A 14,817-nucleotide genomic window follows, 5' to 3' on the forward strand; every position below is an offset into this window, starting at 1 on the left:
AGAAGGTCTATACAAAACAGGCTACTGGCGAACCCTAACGGTATATATAGGAAACAAAATTGCACACGAAAAAGAATCCGAAATCTTTTAGCCTGCAAGGGCTTTTCATTATGTTTTATTTTTTCTCCAATAAGTTGTGTTGCTCATTTTAACGTACATAGAGATATATCATTGATCTCCCCAAAGAAGCTACCTTGACAGATTATCTATATTATAATACCCGTATACGTCTGTCTGTTTGTCTGTCACGCAAAATGGTAGCTTAGCTGCGCAATAGCGAGAAGCACGCAATGCGGTATAAAAAGGACAGGCGAACCCGTGGATTTTTCCACGGGCTAACGACTAGTAAACTTAATTTCAAAAAGGCAATAGGAAAAAGTGTGGTTGTTTCATCAGTTATCAGTTATTTTGAATTTTCTTGGACCGGCGAGTTTAATGATTTTCTTAAATTTTCGAATCAACCGACCTCGTTTCCAGAAAAATTGACGAAACATCAGCCTCACTTAACCTGCTTTTACTTTAAGAAAATTAATTTTCGCGAGAACTAGTTTCTGTGAAGTTTATCAAGTCCTAATATTTCACGAGAATCAAATTTCGAAAATATTTTACAAAAGAAGAATTTAAAGGCGCTTTCTCGTGAATCGGAAGTTTCTCAAGAATTTTTGCTAAATTGACAAAAACTCGCGAAATTTGCGAAAATTAATTCCTGTGAAAATAAATTCTCTGAAGGTGTATACTTGGCCTTCCGCGAGACACAAAAATTGCGGAATTTTTAAAGATTTTACGTTCGCGAATGATGGAGCATAAAATATTATCGGGCATAAATCTCACAAATGGAAAATATAATTAGTAAATTAGTTAAAACCTTGAATACGTCGTTGTCAGGGTCCAAAAAGTTTGTCTGTTACATTACAGATACGGAGGCGTGGCACTCAAGGGCTAAAATATGCTAATATCAGCAGCAAAAATCTGAAAATCATAAGTTAGAACCACATTCTTACCCAGGATTCCTCGACGTTGTCCATCATATTGGCTAGCGCTAAAACTTGTGAACGAGACGTGGTTGGAAGCTAAAAATCGTGGCTTGGAACTGAAGACATGCAAAGAAATGCCATGAGTAGTGCAAGGGAAAGAAGAGGAAGTCTTAAGTAATTTTTTCCTTAGATTTACAAGAATTTGTGGTACCCCACAATGAGAAGTAAAGAACAGAAACGCCTTTCTGATGATGAGGGATGGCCACATCTGGATAATATTTATTTTGTGATTTTAAGGTACCTAGCTAGTACCATGCCAGCACTACAGGGGCACATTTGTTATGAAGTAATTAAGTGATAAAGAACAAGAGCTAAATATATTATTTTTATTATTTTTCAAGTCATTCTGTCATTTTAAATAAAGATAGCTAGCTAGCTATTTGGACCTCCCATAACAGTGAACAGTCAAGACTTGAGTATATAGCTAGTTAGGTATGTAAGGCATTACATGTTGGTTAAATACGTTGTCACGACAAACAGAAACCTATATTTCATAAATAAATTTCTGTAAATGTTCAGGTTTCTTTTATCGAATGGGAACCAATTTTTTATAAATAAATTTTTGTCGATTTTCAGATTTCTTTTATGAAATAACAAAATTTGGGAAAGTAGTAATAGCCAGAAGTAATATTCGCTTGGAGCGGGAAGACCTAAAGTCTCTGTCCAGATTAAGACTTAGGAAAGGGTAAACTGTGTCACACGGAGGACACTTAGTGTAATGTGTTACAAATCCGTGGAGCGCTTATAGCATTGAAGGTATAATTTATTTTTCGTAAACCAACATTCACAGGACTTATGACGAAGCCTATTGTTACTTCTGCAAAGCAAATACAGTTGTTTAGCATTTTTCATTTTTCATAATAAGTTCCTGTGGATATTCAATAATAATTGTAAGTGGCACTAGGCTGAGCGATTAGTGCAAGTAAACGTGTTGCAGATCCAGGTGGACAAAAAATTTTCTAACCAATTTGTAGGTATACAGCATAAAATTTAGATTATGTATTTGACACTGTGCTTTAGAAGCACATCCCCACTTTCTTTGAGCTGGATAAGGTATTTGGTCCTAAACCTGGGACACATTTTATCTGTTTTAATTATTTTTAATCCTGAGAATCACTTTTAATATTTTCTGTACATATGGCTTGTCAAAATTGATATGCTGTCAAAAACAGTTTATCAGCGTCTCCAAGAATGGCTAAATTAAGGAACTCAAAAACTATGATAGAAGTAAAAAAAAAAAATTTAACTTTTTTTCTTTTTGTGTTTTTATTTTCCTGCAAAAGTTGTTGCATAGCTTATGTATATGACATTAGGATAAGGACGAAAAAGTTACTGTGGGACATGGGCTTTACACCTTAAAAATGTCCCCGGCTTGTTTTACCCTAATTCTTCCTTTCTCCCAGTTCTCAACCCGAGTAGCTTCTTGTTCGAGTTAAAAGAGGTGAGGTAATTAGTCATCAACGTTTTCATTAGGCGTTAACAAAAGTAACTCCAATTACCTTACTTGATTAACGGGATTTAACGCCAGATGAAAGCCAAATGGTTTCACTAATCTTATCAAACGCATTGACGTCAGTGTAATTCATTAACATCGTGTCGTAACATCAAAAAGTTAACAAATGGGACATTTTGTTGGTTTCTTTAATGGAAAATAAACACATCCACTATGCTTGTCACACAGGTAGCGTATTGATTAACGATAATTTCAAACTCGATTATTACTAGAGTGCTCTAATTTTTCGACTCTCACAGTCACTCCTTATACCGTAATGCTTCGAATTATTTTTGACATTTCTGGGGGGCGTCTATTCGAGGGGGTGCGTTTAAAAGAGGTGGGCGTTTATTACATTTTTTACACTTCGTCTCTTTTACAGTTTTTTTTGGATACCTATAATATAAACTTTACAGTATATCTAAATTTCCAACCTTAAACCTAAGATTTAGGAAAAACGGTGTTTATAGAAAATTTCCTTATATTACCGATGTATCAAATATGAGAGATTGTGTTTAGTTGTGTTTATGAAATTTCTATATAATAGCACCATTAAAACTGCCTCTTTGTTAAAAGAGCAAAACAATAACAGTTATTGATTTTTTCATATACTTTTACTATCGCCTCTAATAAACGCCCCCTTATGAGGGAGGGGCGTCTATTCGAGGGAGGCGTCTATTAGAGGGGGCGTTTAATTAAAAAATGACTGAAAAAGGATGCCGTTTATTCTTCCCAATATTGAGAAATTTTAACCCAATTTCCAAAAAGAAATGATCGTTTTCCAAGTGACCACAAGATACGAAAATAATTTTTCCCTATAAATATTTGCAATTTTTTGACTTCCAAAAAAAATATCATTATACTGTCGTGTGAGACCAATTAAATTCAACTCCTACTTAAAGTTAATCCGGAGGATGTTTTTATATCCCTCAACACACGATGACAACAAAAGATGATGTTGACTTTTCGTTTGTAGCGTTAACATAAACTAAAAATCAGAGCGAAAACATAATAAACTTACAAAACCACGGTTGGGTTTTCATAGAGATCAATCTTGTGCGTTGTTTACTAAACCTAAGAACTTCCTGTATAAAAAAGATATTCTATAACTTTAACCAGGAATTGAAAGCTGCTTTATCGGTTTTCAGTGGTTTCAGGCAGACTTGGACAATTCAAGACTTGCATTTCATTAAATACTGCAGATTTCAAATTTTAATAGAAGTATCTTACTTTTTACTTCTACGCTGCTTGATGCGTATCGTCTCTCCAGATTGACACAGAATGTTTACCAATGTCATCCTGAAGTTCTTATTACTGGTGGTTGTTATTGTTGTTGTTACCAAAAGTTTTGTAGTTAAAAAAAAGCTGAATCACTTTAATGTTTTTAAAAATATCAAAATTGGTTTAAAAAAAGATCTCCTTTCACGATCAATGAAATGGGAATCGTCAATATCTTCATCAAAATATTCCACTCCTGATAAACGCCAGAAAGTTCCAGCAAAAAGAACTGACGTGCATGGATCAAAGAAGTGCTCTGATGCGAAACACAAACCAACTCCATCTGTGCAGAAATTGAAAAATGTTCCAAGGAAAACTCGAAATAGTTGGATAATTCGACTAAAAGAAAAGTGGGGAAAATTGCTTGTAAACATCCCGATATTTAAAAGATGGACCTGGGAAGAATCGAACGATAGTTCTGGAAAGTATTGAATTCATGCAATGTAAACTATAAGTTTTATTCCCTTGACATGTATATTATGTTGACATATACCGGTTTGGCGTTGTGATAATTACCAATGTACAGAATTCCTAGTTTGTGACAAAATTAAAAATTTAAAATGATAAAAATTATATCAGTTAAAATACTTTAATAGCTTTTTACTTTATTGTTGTTTAAAAGTTTGTTCAAATATATGACAACTGTATTTAATCACCGAAATATATAGATCAAACAAATTTTTGTTTTGAAATATAACACTGTTTATTTACTATCAAAAACTAGGACATCATTAGCACCAAACAAATACTAATCAAAGTGTGATATTTTTTCGGCTTTGAGCTGCAGCGGTTGGACGTGTTTTCGTTAGTTGTTTATCTAGGAGCACAACACGCAAATCATTCTTAAGTCGGACCTGCTTTTAGCGATTTTAAGCGCGCGACTGCACAGGACAATTTAGTGTGCGTTTAATCTCAATTTACTCAAATTTTGGTGGGCGATTGATAAACGAAACAAAAACAAACTAAGAGTGACTAGAACGGATGAACAAATTTCTATTTCAACTCAGTGGCATTTGTGGAGAAAAAAAGTGGAGAGAAAACAAAAAAAAAGATTTTAGTTAAGGAAGTTTTACACAAGAGAAAGCAGTAAACAAGGACTTGACACATAAAAACATCGTACTTGCTGAACAAAAACAAAACATTTTGATTTTGATTGGCTTAGAATATCCAATGACGTAATTGTTCGCCGGCGATTTAAAAAAAGTAGAGATTTTGATTGGCTTAGAAGAATTTCTACGTTTTCAGCGACCAAAGATTACTGCGCAAAAAATTCTCCCTTAACTGAATTTGAATGCAAAAATGTTGATTTTATTAATTTTACGACGACCTCATTATTTTCCCGAGATATTTCTTCACGTCAAAAACTTTTCCTTTTCTTCATGCTTCTTCTTAGCTCAGCTTGAAACAATAGACACACTGTGAAGCAGAGAATTGTGGTTTTTAGATTTTGCGTCAGTGATAGAACCATTTCCTTTTAACCCAATTAACAATGGCTAATTAGAAGCTTATTGCCAGAAGTTCTCCTCTTTAGAAACAATAACAAAAAGCTAACAAGGATGGCAAAATAATCGTGTAGTTTTACTGGAGAAAATGAGCTACATGCCTTTGGGGATTTATAGGCTTAAATGCAAAAAAGTGTTCCTTTAAATCGATGATGATCATTTAAATTAAAGTTAAACTAGTCGATAAACCCATGGGAACATCCAATTAGATAGAACAAGACGTATGATATACGCAAACAACCTCGCGAATAAAGTTTACAAAAAGCTGTCTATCAAATTGGGATTTTTGTTACGAAGTTAGACACGACATATTTTACTATTCAGATACGCAATAATATTTGTTATACACTTATTTTTCAAAATTGATTTGTGAGACCTTCCTTCGATGGGTCCGTCTTGGGTGAACCGACTGACAGGAAGAAGAAAGACCACAAACCCACAAACCCCAAAATTTGCGAAATTCATTAATTCAGTTAATTCTGCCTACATTCACTTTTAAAAAGTTTGGTGGAAACACCTTTATTTACTAGTTAGTTAAACAAGTGTTTTGAACACTTGTCTTATCTTTTTAAAAAAGAAAAAAGAAAAAAAAAGTAAAAATAGTTTCCAAGATGAGATTCGAACACACGACGACTCCCGTGTCGGTGCTCAGAGAAGCAAAAATTTCCATTCTTGTAGGACACATTTGCGTTTTAATACAAGCTCACGAGCTTGTAAAAACAACAGAAACATTTAGGAGTTTCGATGACGTCACCAGTGCATAAACAAAAATATTTATTTTGGGAAATTTAGTCGTTGTCTCTAATGTGTAGAGCTTGAAACACTGATACGTATAGAAGCATGCGTTTTTGACAAACAGTTAACGAAATATAAGAGATTAAAGGTATCTTAATGACGTTATTAATCCGTTTGTTCCGAAATGGACGGGTTGGCCCAGCTTTAGGAAATTAGTCCTATGTTGGTCTTAGATGGTCCCTTGTTAGCCACACAGGAGACAACTTAGAGATCAATTAGTTATTTGGTCTCAAACTTAAAAGTGCACTACAATGGCTTCACAATTTGCAAATTATTTAGGAGATAATAACATCTCCTGTGGAAAGCTGAATTTTGACATTGTTTGATATTTTCAGTTAAAGACAACTTTTCGTATTAACAAAGTGTTAACTATTGTCGCATTGAAGAGTTTTTACTGTTTTATTTCTCAACTGCATACGTTGCAGTTCTTGTTTCAAGTAGGATTTCTCAACACGTTCTGCACACAAGTTTGATTCTTCAGTTCTTAATTTATTTTCCAGTTCAACAATCTATAAAAGATGGTTTACACGATTATACCAAAATACGTGTCTTTACAATTTTGTTTGGAATATAAACAAATTTTTAGACAAGCACAAATACTTATTTTTAAATATTTTAATACCAAAGTCAGCTAGCATTGCAAAGATATACAACGCTAGCTGTCTTATGTAAGTTAACACTCCATAACATACCTTCGCTTGTAATTCATGAAATTTGTGGTTTTGTTCGTCTGACTTTATTTTTTCTTCTTGTTTTATTTTCATCTCGTTCATTCGTTTAAGAATAAGCATACTGCAAAAAAATCAAAAAGTAAAATGACTCTGAAAGAAAGAAATAAAAAAAAAAAAAACCTCAACACAATTTTTAACAATTCAGGTGTGACTGCTTGGTAATTTTGAGAAAAGTGTCCTTTTTCGTAAAAGATCCTGCACGACAGCACAAAGAAAAGAGTCAAACATGGCAGAAGATTGTGATTGGAAAACGAAGCACAAGATTAAAGGTTAAATTTCATTGTGGGCTGTTCCCCCACTTTCTATTCATTTTTTCTGCAACTTCGTCCCCAGGGCATTTTGTATCTTCTTGGCATCCGGGACGACAATCGCTATCCCCCGTGTCAAAAAGATACAAGATACTCTCGGGGTCGAGGTTGCTAGTGTTCGGAGATTTTGGAGGTAACAGAGGCTAATTAATAAACAAGACTATTAATGCAATTAATTAGAATGAGATTCTAGTATGTACTTACATGTGGTGGGATAAATACTTTTCACCCTCTCCCAACCCTATGCTTTTTATTAAATTTATGGGTAAAGGATTTTTAAAAAATATAAATGCGCACAACACTAAAGAATAAAAACTTACTTTCAAACAAACAAAAACATTTTAAAAACAACAAACCTTTCGTTTTCATCCATTTTCCTCTCTTCTTCATTTTGCTTTTGAAACTCTCTGTGTTTTTCCCTCAGTACTAAAAGTTCAGCCTTCAACGACTGGTAGCTACAAAATAAGTCAGTTGTTTTAACATAACTTTTGCGCCATAGTAAGCTGTGTTAATGGCGCGAATAATAAAGCTGGAAGTGCCTCGATGGATAAACTTTATATTTATGAAAACCTTAGTACAAAGCATGTTTTAACATTGTTAATTGTCATTTGTAAGAATATCTAAAGTCACTTGTACACACTTTTGTTGATGCTTTATTTAAATTTGGAGGACTTCACTTTTAAAACGAAATAAAGCAAGATTACAAAATACTATCTGGGAAAATAGAACTTGTGAAATTCTATCGAATGTTCATTTCGGAAAATACAAAATTCTTCATTTTATTGCAGCTTTTTTACTTTTAACATCAAATTTTAATTGACATCTGCAGTTTGATCACATAATGCTTGTCATGTAGTTCTTATATCCGGTTTCATTTCCTACGCTCTTCGCTCAAGCATTGATATAAATTTCCATTTTGGTAATTCAACCACTTCACCTTTCTTGAAAAGAAGTACTCTCCTTCTCCTTTGTTTTCAACAGATTGTCTTTCGCTTTCAAATCTCGTTCAATTTCTTGTAGTTGAAAATCCTTCTCTAAATTTTCTTGTTTTAACTCTGACACTTCCTTTCTTCTGTCCTTTAGTTCACACCTAAAGAAAAATATGTGAAAATGACCAAAAGTCTCAAATTAATATCAATAGGAAGGGACACCTTTCTTACCTGCTATCGTTATCGACCAAAATATTTATCTATTCATTCATTTATTCATTTAATCATTAATTCATTCATTCGTTTGTTTATTCATTCATTCATTTATTCATTCATTCATTTATTCATTCATTCATTTATTTATTCATTTATTCATTTATTCATTTTTTATTATTCATTCATTTATTCATTTATTTATTCATTCATTCATTTATCCATTAAATAATTCATTCATTTATTTAAAAGTACCAGAATAATAATAATAAGACAAGAACAACAAGGTAATTTGCTAGACTTACTTTTAGGCAGGAAAATAAACGCGTCATACCTCGTCAGGTCTAAATCCTGTTCCAGTTTCCTGGTAAATATTTGTAATCTTGAAGTCAGCTTTTCAAGAGAAGCGCTAAACAGACAATTTTTCACATTTATTTAGGACTTGCAAAGCACAGTGCAACAAGATAAGCTTTCTCGAAAAATGCAAACTCACATCTTTAACTTTCCCTTCTCTTCCATTTCTCTAAGTTGTTCAGATTTTATACCACTGTTATTTTCTAATTCACCAATGGACTTGTTAAGACATTCCTGGTAACAAAAAAAGTTACTTAATTACCATAATTTACTACTGTAATGGATGTAGACGAAGGGTAGATTTTTTTTGCAAGAGAAACACTCAATATTTAGGGTTTTTTAAATTGATTAGTTTCCTCATGATTTATTTTTAAATTGTGCAAACTAGTTGGTTGTGTATTCTTAAAAGATATAACAATACATCGAAGATGTACCTGTATATTTGTCATTTCCTTAAGTTGCTCATCCTGTCTTTTAGTGTGAGTTCGTAAAGATGATAACTCTTCAAGCTGTAAGAGTATACATTGTATTAAGGAGGAATCTCCTTGATGTAAATTGATAAATTTAATAAATTCATTGTTAATGACATTACGGACAACATATCGGATAAAATATCAGATGACATATCAGATAACAAATCAAATAACATATCGGACAACATATTGGAAAACATTTCGTATTTGAGGACTATGGTGTCAACTTACCGCTTGCTGAAGTTCTTCTTTCTGACATTTAAAATTTTGTTCTTCTTTTTGCAATTTTTCCACGAGTTGATGATTTTCTTGTTTAAGATTTGTACAAGATTCTTCAAGCTGTTTGTAATGATGTAATTGCTGGAAAATGTTGACAATAAATATTAAACGTTTTTCCCTATTAGTAAACTTTGTCTCCTATGGCTGAATAGATTTTGATTTAATTCAGGAGGATTAAGAACTAAAATTTGTGCAGGCATGTTAACCACGAAATTCAGTTTTGCACTTTTAATCGCAAAATTTCTTCTGTACAAAATTTCTTCTGTACAAAAATTCTTCCTAAACTTCCTAAACTAAATTAATTTTTGTACCAAATTTTTCACATACTTCTGTCTGCATTTCATTCTCTTCTTGAAGTTCAATCACCGCATCTTTGTATTTCTTGTTGTTTTCTCTCAACTTGGCGTTCTAAACACACACAAAAAATTTAATGTGTAAAGTCAGTAGTATCTTTTACTATCTTGTTGACATCTTGAACGGCCTGAGAGTCGAAAACATTTGCATTGGCTTGTAATGCCCATTAAATGCATTCAACAAAAAAAATTTTACGATATATCAAACTACGCTGTTTACCTGAGTGCTAGCTGATGTCAAATCATTATTCAAATCATAAATTTTCTGTTCGTTTTCCCTAAAAAAGAGGAGTCGGCGTGTTAACAATTTACACTCTCCTCACACCGTAAAAGAAAAGACATAAATTAATTTAGGACCGATTCACACATAGAATGATGTACGCTATAACTTCTACTAAACGTTAGAAAGGGGGTAGAGTCTTTGACCTTCAAATATTTTTATAGCCTCAATTTTTTGGTCGGTATCTTATCGGTTAAAAGTCGTTAAAATGTGATTAAATTTTGGCTCACTGGCAAACCATTTTTACAGAATTTTGCCAACTAACTTTTTTTTACTATTTTTTCTTTTCTATCTCTTGTAATGCGTCAGATACCAAAATAACTAAAAACGATGAAATATCTTCAGTTTCCTGTTTTAGTTGACAATTTGTAATAAGTTCTAAACTTTATTTTACAAACTCACTACATATTACTGTGGAAGTTTATCATTTCTTGAACATGATAGTTTAGTAGGTTGGTTTAGACAGATGGGAGGTCCTGCCTCATCAGTAGTGGCAGAAATATACATGCAAGCACACGAGACAACATCATTAGTCACATCAGACAGACGTCCAAAGGTTTGGAAAAGATTTGTTGACGACGTATTCGCCATAATCAAAAGATCTCATCTAGAAGAGTTCCATAAACACATCAACGGCCTACATCGACAAATCAAATTCACTGTTGGGCTTGGAAGTATCACTTTCCTGGACACTTTAGTCAAACGCAAGAATGGTTCCATTTCAGTTTCAGTGTATTGTAAACCAACACACTCTGACCAGTACCTTAACTTGGAATCAAACCATCAGAAATCTTGCAATGAAAGTGTCACATCTTCATTACTGAATCGTGCCAACAGCGTAGTCAGTAACAAACAGGAGAGGAAAGAAGAAACTCGACGTGTAACAAATGCATTAATCGCAAATGGATACAGTCATAAAGTCATCACGCAAGTAGAAAATAAAATGAAGAGAAGATGCAACGGAGACAACAAGGAAACATCAGAGGAATTTATCGCATCAGCATTCCTACCCTTCGTACCAGGCACCAGCGAGATCCTTCGTCAAGTTTTAAGGCAACACAAGATCAAATGCATTCTTAACTCTAAAGACACCCTAAGAAGCACTTTGTCTAAACCAAAAGACAAAATAAACCTGGAAGAACAAAGCAATGTCTTTTACGAAATCCCTTGTAAAGATTGTGAAGCAGTGTATATAGGAGAAACAAAAAGAAAGTTTAAGCAACGAGTACAAGAACATATGCGCGCAGTGAGAAACGGAGATGTGAAGAAAAACGAAATTGCAGACCACAGCTGGAGCAGAAGTCATCAGTTTAATTGGGATGAGAAGAAAATCATTGACAGAGAATCCAGAGCAACAGCCAGGAAGATTAAAGAAACCATCAACAGTGTAGCACGTAACAAACACATAAACAGCATCTCGTATCAACTTCCTGAGATTTGGTTACCAGCCCTACAGAAGAAGTAGTTACCTACATATAGGTCCGAAAATGTTAATTAACGTAATTAACTGTAATTATCAGCTCGTCTCTGATTGGTTAATTTTTATGAATTTCGATCCTCTGAAATTATATAAATACATGCTCAACATCATTTTACTTGCCCGATGATGGTAGAAGGATCTCCCGAAACGTCGCCTACTAAACTATCATGTTCAAGAAATGATAAACTTTCCACAGTAATATGAATACTGAACAGACAAACAGAAATAAATCTTCAATAACTTAATATGCATTTAAAAAAACAACGAAATCGAAAGTTTCTATGTTGATTAGATTTTTTGCAAGTGACTAAAATTTTAACCGCCTATTATAAGTCGAGAATTTAACGATGAAGTGATTTGCTTGTGTTTAAGTAAATGACGATATTCAAATATCAGAGTCTTAGTATTTGACGCTTACGTCAGAGAGAGCGAGAAGGGCAGTAAGGGTGTTGTTTTCTATATTCCAAATTGATGTTTAGAATACGCTTTTTGATTTGTAAATCAGTCTGTAGAAGAGTTTAATAGTTATTGAGCCATCAACAAATTCTCGAACAAAAACCATCTAATATCATGATCTAAAAGTATTTCTACCTATTTGCGCAAATTTGAAAACGATTTGAAAGTGGAAAGTTACCTTAAGTTTTTATTCCAGCACCATCCAACATAAACAAAATTTAAGTGGGATGGTTTCTACTGGTGTATGTTAAACAATTTTACTTCTGACACTTGCCCTACATCTTTAAATAAACAACAACAGAAATGTTGATCATTTGGCAAAAAAATATAAATACTTGTGACATACTTAGAAATTCTTTTCAACTCATCTCTTTCACTCTCTGTGTTGTTTAACTGCTGAGCAATTTCCTGAACACGAGTCTAAAAATATACAACAAAACGATACGAAGTGATCTTCTGTTGCGAAAGACATTCAATAGTATGGTCTTGTGGTGAAGCTTTCGCTTCCAGTGCGGGGAAATTATTGGGTTCAAACCCCATTTGAGTCAATCCAGAGACTAGTGTGAATCTATTCTTTCTGCTAAGCGTTCAGTATTAGAATAGGATTAATATCGGTTGGCGGTTGTCTAGTTACGCGGCTGTTGTGCTTACACGGCTTCCATAGCTCAAATAGGAGCGTATCTCAACTCACGCTTGTGTGATGTTCCAGTTGTGTTTTTTCTTCTTTTAGTCTCTCGACTTTTTGTTGTATTTCTTCCAGATGTTCTGACATTTTGGTGCATTGTTTCTCCAACTCACTTTTTTCTTGAAAGCATGTGTGATACTGGCTTTCCAAATGCTTTAGCTCGTACTCGTACATATCAAGTTGCTTCTGTAACTCGAATTTCTCCTCTACTTTTGATTTTAACTCGACTTCGAGTCTGCATATTGCTTCACAAGAGATTGCGTTTTCTTGTTGAGCCTAAAACCGTAACGACAACAAAAACAACAACAAATCGAGATGTTTAGTTTTTTCTCCGGCTTGATAAATTAATTTTAATAATCTTTCTTGTATGGGGCAGAATTCTACTCACTAAATCGCGTAGGTCGAAATAGCACAGTCAACTTGTGTAAAAGACATAAAATTAGAACCATGTAATATCTCATTCTAGTTTCTAGTACATATATTACAGTCAAAGGTGTTTAAAAATCAATAGGCTGGAATGCTAACAATATAAAACTTATTTTCGCTTATTCACTTTTTTAAGAATTTATCGTTTAAAGCAATGCTAATTCTTTTCAAGATTAGAGAAGCTAGAATGTTAAAAGGTGCTAATGACATGTTGTTTCTGCCGAATTTTCAATTCTTGGTGGAAGCTTATGTGTATCATTTTGTCATGCAAACATGGTGAAAACTGCGACTTTAAACATCCTAAGTGCAGGTTGGGAAGAATACCTGCCCTATACATCTGCGAAAATAGCAACTTTGTAATCACTCAGCTGGGAAATATTGGTCAATGTTCTGAACCATATCTGAATGACTGGTCAAACGCAACCATAGTACGTCCCAATAAATTTGATTCTGATAGTAGATAGCAACCTACCTGCTTGAGACATACAGTAATTTCATCATTCATAACTTTCAGATTGTCACAATCCATTGTGGAATTCTTCGAAGAGCTTGAAAGTTTTGTGTTTTCATCGCGAAGATTTTGTATTTCAATTTTGCATCTCTCTATTGCGCTTCGCAAATGGTAATTTTCTTGCTTCATTTGCATGATTTGTTCTTTTATATGACAAATCGATGTTTTAAAAATTTTCGCACCTTCATGGTATGCATTATACTTCATCTTGATGCAGGTTCACGAATGGTTACGATAAATAACGAGTCGTTAACGCTTAATGTGAGTTTGTGGCGACAGTTTAGATTATCCTCATTCTGATATTGCCAGAACAACATTCCCACTATCTTGTCTTCATCAAGCGATGCAAATTGTAATGGTTTCGTGAATCCATAAAAATATAATAGAGTGCAGACCAATTATAGCAAGAATCCCTTTAGCTTATACCTCTCTACAGCTAACACTTTTCTTAAGACCACACGAAACAATGATCAAACCTCATGCAGACTTCATTAAGGTTAAAAATTCACTTTAAACCACTAGAACCATGCCGTTAAGCCTTTTACAAACTGTAGTTTTCCCTTTATGGCGCGGAATGCGAAAATTAAAACCTGTTGAACTACCGCGACCGCATATTATCTTCTGCATGGAGGAGTTTAGTGATTTAGGTTTTTGACATTCTTCCGTTTCCTATTTGGAACAAAATACAAAAAAAGACTTTACTTGGTGTAAAATAAACAAAAAACTAATACGACAGTGCTATTTCTTTCATGCTAAAAAGAGCATTTGAAAAGTTTTTAATGCCTTTTACTACACAGGAGATATGTTTTTCACCGATGACCACTGGCAATTGCATACCGTGTTGAATACGTTATTTATAAAACATTGATTAAGTAGAAAAATGTATTACCCATCATATGAAATGTTTCAAAAATTTTTCCATTTTAAAGTGCAGAAACATATTGTAAACGGGAAAATTCACGAAATGAGCAATATAAAAAGATTTTATAAACGCGAATCGATGCTCTTAAAAATTTCGCGACAAAAACTTTTGCGAATTTGGTCAAAAAGTACCACTGAAAATATAAAAGAAGGAATCTAAAAACCATTTTCTTTTATAGAGCATAAAACTATTATTAGAAATTAGAAATAGACCATCCATTAAGCTAAATTCGCAATAGTGTTTGCACTGTCAACTGTCATTTGCAAATCTATATACAAGAGAAATACAATTTTTTTTTGATTGTGCAAAAAATAAT

The 14,817-nt window shown here is 33.5% G+C and overlaps 1 protein-coding gene across 1 annotated transcript; it reads right to left on the reverse strand.

Annotated features, from left to right (window-relative positions):
* Nucleotides 1–6,455: 6,455 nt before the first annotated feature.
* On the reverse strand, nt 6,456–14,781 carry LOC130624253 (trichohyalin-like). Its single transcript, XM_057439828.1, has 13 exons — nt 13,541–14,781; nt 12,649–12,918; nt 12,304–12,377; nt 9,962–10,019; nt 9,716–9,796; nt 9,341–9,469; nt 9,071–9,145; nt 8,776–8,870; nt 8,617–8,691; nt 8,078–8,230; nt 7,497–7,595; nt 6,794–6,893; nt 6,456–6,610 (listed from the first exon to the last, which is right to left on the reverse strand). The coding sequence occupies exons 1-13, from the start codon at nt 13,784–13,786 to the stop codon at nt 6,467–6,469; spliced, it is 1,599 nt and encodes a 532-aa protein (XP_057295811.1). The 5' UTR covers nt 13,787–14,781; the 3' UTR covers nt 6,456–6,466.
* Nucleotides 14,782–14,817: the final 36 nt, after the last annotated feature.

The sequence above is a fragment of the Hydractinia symbiolongicarpus genome, chromosome 13 (genome assembly GCF_029227915.1).
Source record: "Hydractinia symbiolongicarpus strain clone_291-10 chromosome 13, HSymV2.1, whole genome shotgun sequence".
In the NCBI taxonomy this organism is placed as follows: domain Eukaryota; kingdom Metazoa; phylum Cnidaria; class Hydrozoa; order Anthoathecata; family Hydractiniidae; genus Hydractinia; species Hydractinia symbiolongicarpus.

What these genes read in the sequence shown, in the direction of transcription:
- LOC130624253 (XM_057439828.1), bottom strand. Translation starts at nt 13,786, where the DNA reads ATGAAGTATAATGCATACCATGAAGGTGCGAAAATTTTTAAAACATCG. An exon ending in AACTGGAACATCACACAAGC is followed by an intron (nt 12,378 to 12,648) that starts GTGAGTTGAGAT and finishes GTATATTTTTAG; the next exon opens with ACTCGTGTTCAGGAAATTGC. An exon ending in GAGTTGAAAAGAATTTCTAA is followed by an intron (nt 10,020 to 12,303) that starts GTATGTCACAAG and finishes CCTCTTTTTTAG; the next exon opens with GGAAAACGAACAGAAAATTT.